This window comes from Abramis brama (genome assembly GCF_963993115.1).
Source record: "Abramis brama genome assembly, chromosome: 5".
Classification (NCBI taxonomy): Eukaryota; Metazoa; Chordata; class Actinopteri; order Cypriniformes; family Leuciscidae; genus Abramis; species Abramis brama.
In genome coordinates this window covers 11,467,931-11,483,780 of record NC_139967.1, presented here as the reverse complement: position 1 = coordinate 11,483,780, position 15,850 = coordinate 11,467,931, and the positions used below count along the sequence as shown (strand labels likewise).

General features: G+C 35.4%; 1 protein-coding gene across 3 annotated transcripts in view; it reads right to left on the bottom strand.

Annotated features, from left to right (window-relative positions):
• The window catches only part of atp8b5a (ATPase phospholipid transporting 8B5a), a 30,625-nt gene extending 14,975 nt beyond the window's left edge, over nucleotides 1-15,650 (bottom strand). The window contains exons 1-6 of one of the 3 annotated variants that reach the window (XR_014606259.1): nucleotides 15,390-15,633; nucleotides 3,930-4,012; nucleotides 3,548-3,606; nucleotides 3,029-3,142; nucleotides 1,597-1,695; nucleotides 321-382 (exon numbers count right to left, since the gene is read on the bottom strand). Coding sequence is in view for 2 of the 3 variants with exons in the window: in XM_084114671.1 (XP_083970797.1) it covers nucleotides 321-382; nucleotides 1,597-1,695; nucleotides 3,029-3,142; nucleotides 3,548-3,606; nucleotides 3,930-3,972 (377 nt within the window). In the remaining variant the exon portion in view is untranslated. Of the gene's footprint in view, nucleotides 1-320; nucleotides 383-1,596; nucleotides 1,696-3,028; nucleotides 3,143-3,547; nucleotides 3,607-3,929; nucleotides 4,013-15,017 lie in introns of all 3 variants that reach the window. The other 2 variants (XM_084114671.1, XM_084114672.1) reach the window with 2 other exon arrangements.
• Nucleotides 15,651-15,850: the final 200 nt, after the last annotated feature.

Here is a 15,850-nt window from a genome sequence, read left to right as displayed (position 1 = left end):
ACAACATAGAATATAAGGCATCATTCTAGTAGTTATTCATTGTGTGTGTGTGTGTGTGTGTGTGTGAGATCAAGATAAATGAACACAGGTCAGAACAACAGGAAGAACATTTCTGTGTCTACAGCTGTGTCCTGTTGGGATTGATGCAATTGTTTTTTAGTAAGTTCAAAATTCAAAACATTCCAGATTAAACCAGAAATAGTATGAAAAGTAGACGCACCATTTATAGAAATTTAAAAAACTTGGGAGTTGGAAAAGGTGTATGGAAAAGGTGTGCAGGTAACAAGTAAGACTGAAACATAAATATGACAGCCACTCACTTTCCATTGATAAGCACATTCACCTTACGGTTATTCACCTGCCTGTCACTTCTGTGGCGATTCTGCAAGGAAATAAAAAGAGAAAAAAAGACTGAAGGAAAATAATGGAGCAAGAAACCATATGAAAGCAAATAGAAAATGATAACAGAAGCCCTTACGGGATAAATGAATTTGAAGACAGAGAAGAGAAATCTTTAAATCTGTTTTTAAACAAAGATCTGCTGCGTCCAGAAACTGGCTCATTCCAGCTTTATGAACGAGGAGAGAAAGAGGAGCGATTCCCTAATTCCCCTCCACTTCCCTCAGCAGGAACATAAGGACTATTGTATTCCTGCCGTGGCTGAGGTGGCTCCTGTTCACTGTATCAGATTTTCCAGTCCACCACTGACAAATTCAGACCCGTAACCTTTTGCTTTACGAGTTTCTGCTGTTCGGAGGAAAGTCTGCGTGATGACCGTGCGCCAAAGTGAAAGGGCATTTAAATTAGACGTGTACTGAGTATTATAGTAAAAGCTGTCATTTTCATTAACTAAATGTCATTTATTTCCTGCCAGACCATAGGAAAAACCAAGGTAGCTCAATTTGCGATCTAGCAGAGGGTTCTCTGGATTACACTGTAAAAAATTATTTTCATGATTTGTTATCACAACTTTTTATCTTTTGTCAAGTCAACTTAGATAATTAATGTGGTTCAGATAACATAATATTTTGAGTGTTTGTTAATTAATACAATGAAGGAGATTGGTTTAACTCAAATTTTTAATTTCAAACTAACTCAAAATGTTAAGGCAACCAGGTAACTTACTTTTTTACGTTAAACCAACAATAACTTTTTACAGTGTACAGGGGGACTGAAAAAATGAGTACTAGTAGCTGTAGTCTGATTTCAACAATATTTAAAGAATTTAAACTCCTTCCCAGGTACAATACGATATTTATGAAAAGCGGGATTTTGGGACTAATGAGATTTCATACAGAACTTTATGGCATAAAATAATCTCACACAAAAAATGCATTCATTCTTTACATGGAAAACATAGCCTTTATTTTCCCCTTAACATGCAGTCTTAGATGTTTTTAACCACAGCAAAATAAACCAACAGAATTAAGGACTTTGGGAATACAGAGCAATAAGCTTTAATAATCAGTCTTTGGCCTATATAGTTAAATCACAGTCAGATCGCGCTAGTTCCAGTCAGGAGGGGAAAAAATTAAAGAAACATGAACAACGGATGAATAGATCTGCAGTGTGTTGCATACGGTCACATGTACTTACAATATCATCAATGGCATCTTTGGCTGCAGTCACTGTTAATACCAACACTAGAGGGAAGACAGTGGTGAACCAAGGCAGAGAGGAAATAGCAGGAATAACCTACAATACAACACACATACACACACACGTTAAAATGTGCTTTAAATTAAATGCAAAAGCCCGCAACATACTGGTAGCTACAGTACATCACATTGTGAGCCAGAGATGGTGCACTAGTAAATATGTGAATGGGAAAAAATTTACCACACAATATGATGGCATGATCTGAGCTTAAGACACACAATTCATGATATCATTATTTCGATTATAGTCTTTATAGATTTTCTGTACTGAAGAAAAAAGAAAAAAAACTGAGCAGAATATTTTTTTCACACAATTACAAAGAAACTGCAAGTATCACATTGAATTAACCGTGAAATCTGGAGGTACAAAAACTGTTATTTTTTGTAAAACATACCCTTATAATCTATATTGGAGAGCCTGAGAGGACAACTCACCATTAATAAACCAATTTTCACTCAGAAGTTGCTAGTAAATTTCACAACCAATTAAAAAGAAACAGCAAGAAGCATTGAATTAAATTTTAAAGCAGAAAAACTTATATTTCTATTTTCCGGTAAAACATACTCCAATAATCTGTTTTATTTACAACTTTGAAAAATCAGTGTCTAATTTAAAATGTTATTGATAACGTAATTACTTTCCTCATTAATTTACTACTGTATATGCTGTACTTGCATGACTGGAAACAGCTGCCATTGAGTGTAACGGAAATGGCTGCAAAGTCAAATGACTTGCCTTAAAGTCAAGGCTAATAAAGAGTGAGCTAATAAAGTTATAAGGTCACTCATGACACAATCATTATTGCACAAGTATTTAGTCATTTAGAATGCGTGGGGCGTAGACTTAATACGGGAAGTTGGGGTCATGTTTTGATCACATTCTTTGCAATATGCATGACTAAACATCCTCAAAGAATGAAAGAAGAAACATCCTCAAACTTCGATAACACTATTTTGATAATCCATTTTAGACGTTCTACTAACTTTGCAACTACATGTTAACTAGCAGTCAGTAGAGTATTAGTAGACTCTATGCTTAATATCTGCTAACACTTTATTTTATTAACATTTTATTAACTAAATAACTTTGCAAGAACATCAACTTATTCTACTAACCCTGACCTAACCTAACAGTCTACTAATACTCTGAGAGTTAGCTGACATGTAGTTGCAAAGTTAGTTATAGTTAGTAGAATGTCTAAAGTGGACTCTTGAAATAAAGTGTAACCCTAACTTTCCTTTGTCTCGGACTGACTTTGATTTCAAATCATTATCAAATGAGTGAGTGAATGAATATATTAATGAACTAATGAAAGAATACTCTGAAGATCCAGAGCTTCATTCAGTAAACTGCATGATGTATGACGCACCTGTAGGGTGAGCAGGAAGAGGAAGTAGGCATTGGCGATCCTCTGGAACTGCTCAAACAAGTTGAGAGGCAAAAAAGTGAAGGGGTTGTATTTGGAGGTCTTGATTGAATTGGTCTTCAGGAAGAAAAGATAGAGATGAAAGATGGTTCAATAGTGTTGTGCAGATATCATCTTACAAGTGTCTAAAGATCACACATGCTTATTTCCTAATAAGATAGCAAGTCAGATTGGTAACTTGTCAAGTAAAGTGTTACCGTAAGATTTTACACATTTGAATCTCAAAAATAATGAACACAAGCAATGACACAGTGATAAATAAGTGTTGGACTGTGGGAGTTTTTTTTTTTTAAAGAATGGAATTGAAAATAGCTGCAATCTGTTAAGAGGAAACGGGAGGTTCCATGTAATGTCATCATGACACATTCGGTCATCTAGGCTATATCTTCAGACAAAACACAAATGTTAATTTTTGTAGGTTTGAATTAGAGTGATTTTCTGTCACACTGATTTGATACTCACAGCATATCTGAAGGATGAGTTATATTCTCTGTCGTTTGCTCTGATTTTCCTCTCCACCTCTATAAACACATATAGAGAAAAGCTTTAGATTAGGTTAATTTGGTTAGGTCAGGCAAGTTTGAAGAAGTGTGTAATTTGCAGCCCTCTTCTGTAGGTCATTGATAGGACAAACGGATAGTCCCGTCCTAAACTCACACCATTGTATGAGCAGGATGCTTAAAAAGAAACAGTTCTGATAGCACCACAGTGTTTACAGTTTTTTGGGGAAATCAAACAATGAATGGATTACTCATAAAGTGGTTGTCTCAGCATACTTCGCTAGGATAGAATCCTATGATGTAAGACTTTGGTTAAAGGTCAAAGCTGTGTGTCATGTCTGTACCTCTCTCTCTTTTCCGGGTACAGTCTAAGCCAAAGAATGCCATGGCTTCCTTTCTTCTTTTTCAAGGATTAATCATCATTTCTCTGAAAAGAGAACAAAACGCTTGTCTGAGAAAAAGTGTGTTAAACTGCTCAAAGGTGACTATTTTTAAAGGGATTGTTCACCTTAAAATCCTGTCATCATTTACCCACCCTCATGTTTTTCCAAACCTGTATGATCTTTTTTCTGTAGAACACAAAAGAAGATATTTTGCAGAATTGACTTCCATAGTATTTCTTTTCCTACTATGGAAATCCATGGCTACCGTCAACTGTCTGGTTACCTACATTCTTCAAAATATCTTCTTTTGTGTTCAACAGAAAAAAGAAACTCATACATGTTTGGACTTGAATTTTTTTAAATCAAAATTTTTTATTTTTGAGTGAACTTTCCCTTTAGGCACTTTTTGTTGAAATAAAAGCACCAAGACATCCTGACTTTAGAAATTTCAGTGAATAAAACACTGCTGTGACACATCTTTCTTTTAAACATACACACATGAACACATTGATACACTACCAACTAAAAGTTTGGGGTCAGTTAGTCTGTTTAAACAATTAGCAAGGATGCATTACACTGATAAAAAGGGAAGGTAATGACATTAAAAGGGAACATGTGACACTTAAGGTTGGTGTAAAGGCTGCTGAAAATTCAGCTTTTCCATCACAGAAATAAATTATATTTTAAAATATATCAAAAGAGAAAACAGTTGTTAATTTTATTAATATTTCACAATATTACCATTTATACTGTATCAAAAATAAATGCAGCCTGGGTGAACATAAAAGACTTCTTTCAAAAACATTAAAAAAATCTTACAACCCCAAACTATTTAACTCTACATGCACACTTACACACCACACACACAATCCAGTTTGAGGAAACAGCACTTATGAAACCCACCCATTGGACAGAATTCCAGAGTGACACAAGAGCTAATTTTAGAAGTGTGTGTTTAAGAATGTGTGTTTTAAATGTACAGCACACAGGCTAGAGAACCTTTGGAAGAGCTGTTTTCCACTGTGGCCACAGCTTGGCTACGCTGTCCACATCACTGGGAAAAAACTAGTCATTATGAACACCGAAAAAAAATAACCATTTAAGGGGTTACAAATCAGTACAAGTCCCATTCAAGTTTATTTTGAAGACTTAAAGTGATAGTTTACCCAAATGTGTGAATTCTGTCATCGTTTTCATGTAATTTGAAACTTGTATGACTTTATTCTTGGAGCGTAAAAGGAGATATTTAGCTGAATAAATGTCAACTTTTCCATTCAACGATAGCAGACAGTAAGCAAAAGGATCAAAATGAAACAAGTAAATGTACCATAAAAGTAGTCCATATGAGAATTATTTGAGAGCTATAACATTTCAAAGTATAACTACCTTTTTTTTTTTACACAAAGCTACATGTATCATATGACTTGGAATATAGAATACAAGTTGTATGGACAACTTGTATGCCACTTTTATGATGCTTTTTTGTCCGTTTTAAAGTTTGACTTAGTCATTGTATTATTTCATTGTATTGAAAAAAGGACAAATGTCAAATGTTTTATCATTTATTATCATATTTTTGACTCTACATTCCATTGTAAACTGTATGATCAACATGCACTGCAAGATCTAAATAGCAATTTAAGCCCGTCTATCAGCCCAATGGCGGCATCCAATAGAACGGGTGAAGATCTCTGCGCGTTACTGTCTTTCCGTGTGGCAATGTAATTTAATTCCATTTAAGCTTTTATCTGACTCCATTTTATCACAACCTCGAATTTAGGTTAGATTGCCAACTGGTTATTGGTCAATTATATAATAGTTTAGCAATACATTTTATAGTTCTACTTAACTCTTAACTTATATTTTACCCGTTCATATTAGGAAGCTATGTGGCTCTGAGGTCCTCACGCCTTCTGTTTAACGCGGGTCTCACGATCACAAGCTCGTCAGTTTTGGGCACCAAGAGGTAATTGGCTATATACCTAAGACTGGTCGCATTCACGCTTACACAATCAAAGATACTTTGGTATAGCCCCTGTGATTGCATACACTTGAAATTAAAGAGGTATGGCCACTATTACAGATATAAGTTGACCAACATTACTTCTCTTATAATAGCTTTGGATTGGTTCCCCACGTACACTTATCTAAAGTAAAACAGAGTTAAGACGCACCCACATTTAGATTAGTCAAGCAGCATTTTTGCTGTTCTAAAAGGAAATTCACTTCTTGTCTTTGCGAACCACGTACACTTGAATTGATGCCAAATATTAGTCGTCACTAATCTGACACAAAACTTGTGGTAACATACGAATCCGTTTAATCTACTTGGGAAAAACTATTTCAGAGTCAGTCGGAATAAAATCAAATGTAACAATTTATTATGTCAGGTAAATGTATCATGCCAATTTCATAATCAGTTCAAAGAAAATAAATACAAAACATCAAATGTTCTGGAATAAAGAGAGAAGATGCGAACCTGACATTATAAAATACATGGCTATTTTGAGTTACAAATCGCCCTGAGCCTCTTGTTGCATTTCTTTATATAGACAGAAACTTCTTTTACATGGAAACATTTGCTAACAATGGGAATTTGCATTCAGAGTTTACACCTTTTGGGAGCAGAATGCCATTTGCCTGGAAGACAGACCCTCCTCTGTGTGCAAGTTATCTCTAAGCTCTTAAGAACTTTATTACCTTTTGGCTTACTTCTTTGGGAATTAGACATTTGTACCAGTTGCACTGAGACATTTCAAATGATACCAAACATGTATAATACTGTAAGATAATTATTCACATTAAACCATTTAGATTTTTGGGTGAATATCTGGTGATCTCAGCGTGAGAGAGAGACAACATGGGTGAGGTAATTGACTCAGGGATGCTAGTTTCTCAAGAGAGAGTCAAATGTTAATTTCGAGAAAGGTCCTTTGTCTTCTCTGGGAGTGGTCGTTCCTCAACCAGACTCCCTGGCATTTTCTATTTTCTCAATTCTTACAGTATGGACAAGAACTTTCCCCACTCCAAATGTCAGTGACTGAGCCCATAAAAAAACTATTACAGCATGTTTTGAGACAGAGACAACACCCAAGCCAAATGTGCAAACTTTGTGAAGTTAATTTATCACGACAGCATAAGATGCAGGGAATGATTTACAGTAAAATAGGCAGAATAGGAGAGAACTAAAGAGGGCCACCAAGTGAAAAACAGTGCAAGTGGTTGGAAAAAGATAGACGTGAATCCAATCAAACCACAGAAACAAATAGGGGTTCTGAGGGGGTGCAAGAAGACAAGGCACAGACCACAACACGCACACATAGTAACCACATATCCAAGTGCATGTTTGCTAACATGCATGCTACAGGAACACATGTCTCACTGTCACCACTATAAGGTTAGGCTATAACCTCACTGTACAAAAAAAAAAAAAAAAAAAAAAAAAATGAGAATGAGAAACAGTCAATGAGAAAATTCAAATATAAAATGTGTCGATACCATTTTAATAAATTAAATTACACAAGTGTTATGTGAGCAAGACCTGTTTGACAAAATAAGGTGTGGAGGGCTGGAGATGGAAAAAAGGAGGCAAAGAAAATGGATTCTCCCTTTTCAACAAGCCCACACTTGCCTTGTAAATTCCAATTACTTTTTTGGAATTGAATTAAATTAGCAAACAGGATGCAGAATTGCATATTGAATTGAACTGTAACTAACATAAAATATTTGAAGGTAGTGCAATATTTATCCATGTCATTTCAATTCAAAATCAAATTCCAATTCAACTTCCAGTGGGTTGGAATTAAAATTGTGGTGAAATGACCATATTCACATACATTCTAACTCAAATTCTCAATGCTAACCTAAATAAATAAAAATTAATGTCATACATCAACTCCCCCATTTTCAAAGGCAGCATCTAGGAAATCCTCATGCAATACTCTGACCTTCTACTCTTTGGAGGGAATGACTGGCAATTTTACAAACACAGTCTAGAGCCTAGAAGTCCAAGTTTTTAAGGGGCTATTGTGTGCTATCTTGTTTTCCACCTTTCCCTTTCCTGTGTGATGTGATTATAAAACAAATGGGTGTGCATACGTGAGTAATATCTGAGTGAATATAAGAGAAATATACAAGGACCGAAAAAATGAAGATCCTGCCTTTTGATAAGCTTTGGTGTGGTGTCTCAGAATATACCTCACATGCCTACATATGGGCTGACATGCTCTGGTCACTATTTCTCCACACCACTTCAGATAATCTACAGTGCCATGCTGCTATTTTTAAAATCTATGACTGTAAATGTGGGTAACACTTTACTTGAAGGGGTGTGCATAAGACTGACATGACACCTTCATAATCATGACATGACACGTCATGAATAAGAAGGAGGTTTTATGCATGTTAATGACAACTGTCATTAAGTGTCATTCGCTCAATTATGTCATTTTTAATGCAAATATGACATTGTTTGAGATGTCTTTATGACAACTTGACATAAACCAATACATCATAACCTGTCACTGTCTTTGTCATGACAACTTGACATTACCAAGAAAACATAACCTGTCATAAATATGTCATAAACATGACATAGCAGATTAATCATCAAACTTAAGAAACTACTTGGCTTTATGGGTTAACATTACATTATATTACTGACCACTTTTTTCCCCAGTGGTACAAATTGAATTTGTCATTAAAATGTCATTAAGCGTTAATACTGTCAAATTATTTTATAACTAATACTGGAATACTGAAAAAAAATTGGTCAGAAAAATATTCATGACAGTTATAATGGCCTCATGACAGCCAATGTCAAAACCAACCACATGACAGTTTAATGTAATGTTAACCCATAAAGCTAAGTGGTTTCTTAAGTTTGATAATTAATCTGCTATGTCATGTTTATGACATATTTATGACAGGCTATGATGTACTGGTTTATGTCAAGTTGTCTTAACAAAGACATTTCAAACAATGTCATATTTGCATAAAAAAATGTCATAATTGAGCGAATGACACTTAATGACAGTTGTCATAAACATGAATAAAACCTCCTTCATATTCATGTGTCATGTCATGATTATGAAGGTGTCATGTCAGTCTTATGCACACCCCTTCAAGTATAGTGTTACCAAATGTGTTATGGAATATAAAATGGGTTATGGTGTCAAATGCCAACACTACTAACAAATGTTGGTTTTAAACTAACAAACAAATAATTGGACAAATCAGAAGGGTGTGAAAATAAAGATACTGAAACCACTTAGGTGGTTTTGAAAGTAGGGCAGTGCATTGATCAAGGGGTTCTGTAGAATCCCACTGAAGACAAAAGGAAATGTGGTAGTGTGTTTATAGATAAATAACTATAAATCAAGACAGGGTAGCTGAATGCACAAACAGAAACTCCAACTCAAGTCTGGTAAACCGTGAAGGAATTGGGTTAAAAAAAAAAAACATTGTGATTTGCAACATTTTGATTAACTGCTGACAGGTCATTCAATAGAAGGAAGTGCTAATGACAAACAAGTGAATACAATGTAGTCTACACACACTGTGGGAAAGCTAAAAGATTAGCAACAGCATGTGTAACAAAACACTGAAACACAAAAATAGTGAGTATTAACACAAACAAAAGAATTCATATATTATAACATTTTCAATTGAACTGTAATTTGTATTATTAGTCTCCAATGGATCAGTTTGGAGTGTTGATAGCAATACTTAGCTTGTGTAGTTTACCACATGCATTTCTAAACCATATGAAACATGCAGTGACTTGCAGCAGGATTCCTCAGAAACGCAGTGATTATAGTGAGTAACTCCAGTCTGGAGGTGACAGCAGATTAGTGCTGGGTGGGGAAGATTCTTTCAAACTGGGTTTGAATAGTAGCGAGCAATTATGAAAGTAAAAGAGTAGCAAAACTCGAGAGCACCTGGATGTGAATTTGAGAACTTGTACAATAAATATTCGTACTTGTACGTGAACATTTGCACTCACAGCTCCAATGTGAAAACCTGTAAAATAAAAATCTGAAGTTGAATGTTGAAATTTGCACTCGCAGACAATAGTCGTAACGGCTTTAATCCATATTTTTATTATTATACTCTTAAAATAAAAAAATGTAAAATATTACATTAAACTATTTACATTGATTTACCATCAAAATGAACACCTGATTGACAAACTTTTTAAGGTTCATGCTACATATAAGAAAGTGAAAGAAACGAGGGGTAACACTTTAGAATAATGGTCCGTTAATGAGTAACTATGCAGAAAGTAATGCAGGACTAATGATAATGTTTTTCACTTTAAATAACGGTCCAGATCACTAGTAGTTCCTGCATAGTGAGTAACACTTGAGTAATGAGTGATGCATTTTATGACTATATTCAGAGTAAAAAAAGACTCGCATCTCAGACACGTGTTAATGTTGTGATTAGTAAATAATTAGTAATTCTTTATAATTTGTCATAGTTTCCTATTAGGTCTTAATGATGCCAATCTCATTCAGTAATTATTGATTACCTAATAAGGAACTTTCTAAGTCCTAAATTCGATATTACTTACTGATTAGTTAAGCTTTTTTTCATATTAGTTAATAGTAGAATTTGAAGTGTTACTACATACTCCTGCATTACTTTCTGCATAGTTAGTTATTAATAACGGACCATTATTCCAAAGTGTTACAAAAACGTGCTTCTAGAATGTTTGATTAATTTTATTTGGCTGTATAGTTTAATATGTTTATCTATGTATTATATACAGTTTAATATGGATCATGTAGTTTGTTACTGGAAAAAAATACAGCAATTTGAAAACGGCTGACCTACTGTCACAGTATACTGAATAATGTAGTTTGTAGCTAGTTACTCCCCAAAGTTTGGAAGGCACATACAGTATACAACAGCCTGCTGAAAGTTTAATCTAAAAAAAAAAGTAACTTATTTTCAAATATTTAGGTTTACCAGATGTTTTTCCAAAATGTCCAAAAAGTTTCTTTGAAAATGTTTTTCTTTTTAGGTATGCAAATAGGTACAGCACTTCTTCTTTTTTTAAGGTTTAGGGTTTAAAAAAATAAATAATAATCTGTGTTTACCAAAGTGTCTCTCAGACATAAACCATGCAAAACTCATCCACAGAGCTTCAGGAAGTCCGATAGGACTTCTCCATAACTATGAGTCAGGTCAATAGAGGTAAAGATGACAGAGACACACTTGGAGAGACAACTTTCCCTGTAGTTTACAAATTAAATGGCTAGTAAAGGAATGCTGCTTTCCAAGCAGAACAACTCAATAAACACAAGCACCCATCCTGCACTAATGCACTGAGACAGTAAAGGAAACTCTCAAGAACCTCCAGTTACACATTAGGGCAGCAGCATACGTCCTGAAGTAGACCTTCTACTACTAAATATCTATGTAAAGAGCTGCAGGCAACACAATGTGAAGTGTGCCACAGTTGCAGTGGGATTTCATCATTTCCTCAGCTTCACACAGGAAACATGCAGACTGAGACAGTCAGAGGCGGGCATCATGGGAAGAGCCATACGATGGGCGGCCGAGAGCTAAAGACCAATGTTATAGCACCTCACTTGAGATAAATGACTAGGGCTATAGATGTCATGTTGTAAAACGCTTTTGGCATTTATGGTTATTGGATGCAGATTTGACTAATGATGTCAGCTAATCTAGAAATAAAACAATTCAGTCAGCTGCTCCTATGTCTAATTTGTCTACTTTCATTCAAAATTGAATAACTGAATTGAAATGTATGCTTACTCAGGTCACTCAGCTCAGGTCACTCCTTCAATGCAAATTTAAGGGATTTTCCTATCTGCCATACTTTTTATCATCTACCAGCAAAATACACAAGTCGGATGGATAAGAAAATCAATAACACACATCTTCTTAACAAGTGGCACGGTTTGAGGGATCACAAAAGGTGAGGGATGATTCACATGCTAAAATATAATGCTTGGAGCCATGTTAGTTTTAATCCCTAACTGAAACTATAAGCAATTCTAGTTATGATAGTGATGTTAACCAAGCATAACTAATAACAACAAGACAACGTCAAAAATTGTTCTGGCATGCTACAAGACCGCTGCCCTTCTTCTGTTGTTATTGTTAGTAAGACCGCTGCCCTTCTTCTGTTGTTATTGTTAGTACTACTAACAATAACAACAGAAGAAGGGCAGCGGTCTTGTAGCATGCCAGAACAATTTTTGACGTTGTCTTGTTGTTATTAGTTATGCTTGGTTAACATCTGAATCATCCCTCACCTTTTGTGATCCCTCAAACCGTGCCACTTGTTAAGAAGATGTGTGTTATTGATTTTCTTATCCATCCGACTTGTGTATTTTGTACATTTAAATTTTATTTGCTTGCACAGCCAGCCCAAGGCATAAGCGAATAAGCGGCTGCTTGGGGCCCCAATCGATTTTTTTTTTTTACATATTAATTAACTTAAACAAGTGACATAAATGAATGAATTAATGACTAAGTCGAGACAAGAAAATTCTGATTTCATGATCAATATACCTGCCTACAACTACGTCTGCTGTGTCTGCCAGTGTTTGAGTCATGCGCATAACCTCGCGTCACGTGCATAGACAATTCGTGCGCAAAGTCACGGCAATGTTAAGCCATGTCACAAAAATGTTATTTGATCAATGATTGATGATTGACATTTAAATCAATGATTTTTTCCTTTAAATTTAATAATATTCAGAACAGAACAAGAATAAAAAAATAACTATAAATAAACAAGCCAAAACTAAATAATTTAAAGCGAAAGTGAAGGTAAGCGGCGTTGGGCTCACGTACCTCTCTTTTGAATCAAAATGTTTCAACATTCGCGATAAATTTGGATGGTAAACTATTCTTTGGCTTTGTACTTCACTCACGTTCCAATATCGACGGGAAAAATCATCCTCTTCACATGTGCAAAAATGTGCTTGGAAACATCACAGTGGAGTGGTGCTTACGCTGAATTGTATTACTGACTATTTAAACAGAGCAGTGTAATTTTTATATGTTAGGTTGACTATTTTATTATTATATTTTATTACGGCTATAATGAACAGGCTGCGATGTCAAGATTGCAATGCTGGAATATGTTGTGTGTGTGTGAGGCGCGGGCGCGATCGAACAGTGGAAACATAAAAACATACTCCGTCACGTACAAGACATCATTCAAACTGCAAAGTGTTGCAAAATGTTGGAGGATATTTTGCAAATAATTTATTTAATATGTTTTGTGACAGTTTGTTTTCAGAAGTTTCAAAGAGTTAGTAAAAGAGTAAAGAAAAAGTTAAAACTTTTTTTTTAAGCATCTATTTTTTATTAAGTATTTATTTTGTATTAATACATAACCTCATTGTATTAATTTATAATGTAACATTATAGCGTGACATTTGTGTCAATAATCGTCAAACAGGTGACTCCGCGTGGTGGGAGGCTTCACTGTAAACTTCACTGTTATTATAATAACAACAGAATTTGAGGAACTCAGTAACTTCTTGTTTTATTAGTTTTTACTGAAATCCCCTCGTGGGAGTAAAACGTTGAACTAAACTTCATTTTCTACTTAATTGTGTAACTGTACATTTATCCATTCTAAAACGGAAATTTTTGACACTTCAACTAGCTTAATTTCATCAATTTACATAATTTCATCTGTAAAAAAAATACTAATAAAACAATGTCTAGTAGAGGCAATAAAGCAATAAATCACAACTAAATGGAAAATCTATAAGACATGAGCAGATGAATAATTCAACCAAGCCTTACAATAGTGCTCAGGTATAGCAAATGAAGGGGAGGCCTCTCATTTTACCAGATAAAGACATGTCTTTTCTAATGACCTTTTAATTATTTATCCATTAACTATAACAGTTTGTCACAGAGACAATCATATCTGATCAGACAGAGCCTGCTGTGTGTTGACACTGCATTATTTATCTGCTGTATTTGACAATGAGTTGTATGGGCCAGCAGAGGAACTCAGGGTCATGCGACAGTCACAGATATGCACAAAGCCATCATAAACATTAAACGGCACTGGAAGGCCAACACAAACTCCTAAACCTGAAGAGAACCAGACTTCAGACTGTCCTAAACCAGTTTTGAGAATCTGCTACAGTACAAGAAAAAACATGCAAGTTTTATTGCCAAGTCTGTAATCAACAGCACTAAATATTCAGCAAAATAATGCAAATGTTATCCTATACTCTCAAAAAAGGTTCCAGTTAGAACCAAACGGTTTTACAACCTGACTATGTAGTGTTGTGCTACGTCAAAACACAAACTATGGGATTTTTTTTCTACACCCACAAAGTCTGATTGCATAGAAAAGTAATAACACACCTTCCCTCAACAAGCCATATGATTCGAGATATCATTCAAACCTGTAGCACAAATGAGGGTTGAGTTACAAGCCAAAGTTTAATGCTTAAGGTAAAGAAATAAAACCTACCACTATACTGTAAATCTAGTATATGAGCAACTTGTTATGCAACACCAGTCCATCTAATCATAGAGGAAGGCAGATACAGTCAGAGACTACACCGGATGATCTATCTCCTATCTTCATCAGGTCATTTGAAGGGTATTGTTCAGTATATACAGCAATACATGATGTATGCTTTGCAACATGGTTTAATAGACTAATGCGCTGATATATTATTATATATATATTATAGAGTTATGGTTGCAAACTGTCAACCATTATATTATGTAGAATATAAACTGAGTAAATCCCCAGTTTATCCCCAGAGCCCCCAGACTAAACAGACAGAAGTGTGGAAAAAGTCAGATTCAGGTACATTACACCACAAAATGAAGATGTCTTCAATGAGTTAGACAACTTCAAAGATTTAATCTTGTGTTATCAACATTGCTGCCATTCCTATCAAAAAATACATATATAAAAAACTATTATCAAAATGAAAGTATTCATTATGAAGATGTCACTTAATTTTTCACAAAAAAATTGTGCAGAACAACAACAGAAGAACATCAGTGGTTTAAATCAATTCTCACCTGGTGTAACTTCAAGAGAGTTCAACTCTGTATCTGTTTCTTTGACAGCTGGCTGGGTAGAAAAGTTATACAGTCCAGAGAATGCAAATTTCCAAACATCTCAGCTTTTTTAGTCAAATTTTTGACACCCTCGTACGGCATCCATGACCAAAAATTCACCCTCAGGCTGTGTATCAACGTGAACCTCTCTGTATTTCCACCCCTCTTTTGAAACTGCTGAGACGAGGAAAATGAAAAACTCTTTCACTCTCACAGCCTCTATCTTACTCTCTATCTTACTTCCTGTGTTTTTTTCAGGACTGTCTGCAGGGACCCGCTCTGCTGACCTTGACCTCTTGCTGCACCCCTAACTTTTACCCTCAGTATTCTTACCGTAAGCGTCCTATGGTGACATTGCAGTGTGTGTAGTAGGTCTAACAAGGCACTCCTTTCTCCAGCCAGAGATCACCGAAGTCAGCTAAAGAGTCTCCTCCTCTTTGTCTAGCCCTTTTTTTTCTTTCTCCTCCTCCTTTCTCTCACTTTTCAGCCTTCCATCTGCTCTCACTTTGCGTTGATGGGAAACAGGGAGTGCAGGCATCCAGCCTAGACTCATTCACACACACACACACACACACACACACACACACACACACACACACACACACACACACACACACACACACACACACACACACACACACACACACACACGAGAGACCCCACCACACACACACAACATAAACAAGGAAGAGGGGTGGAAACTTAATGCGAAACTTTTTCGGCGTTACTCTTGTGACTGTTTATCTGAGGTTTCATTTACTCACTTGTCTTCCGGAGTAACAAACTGTCAAACT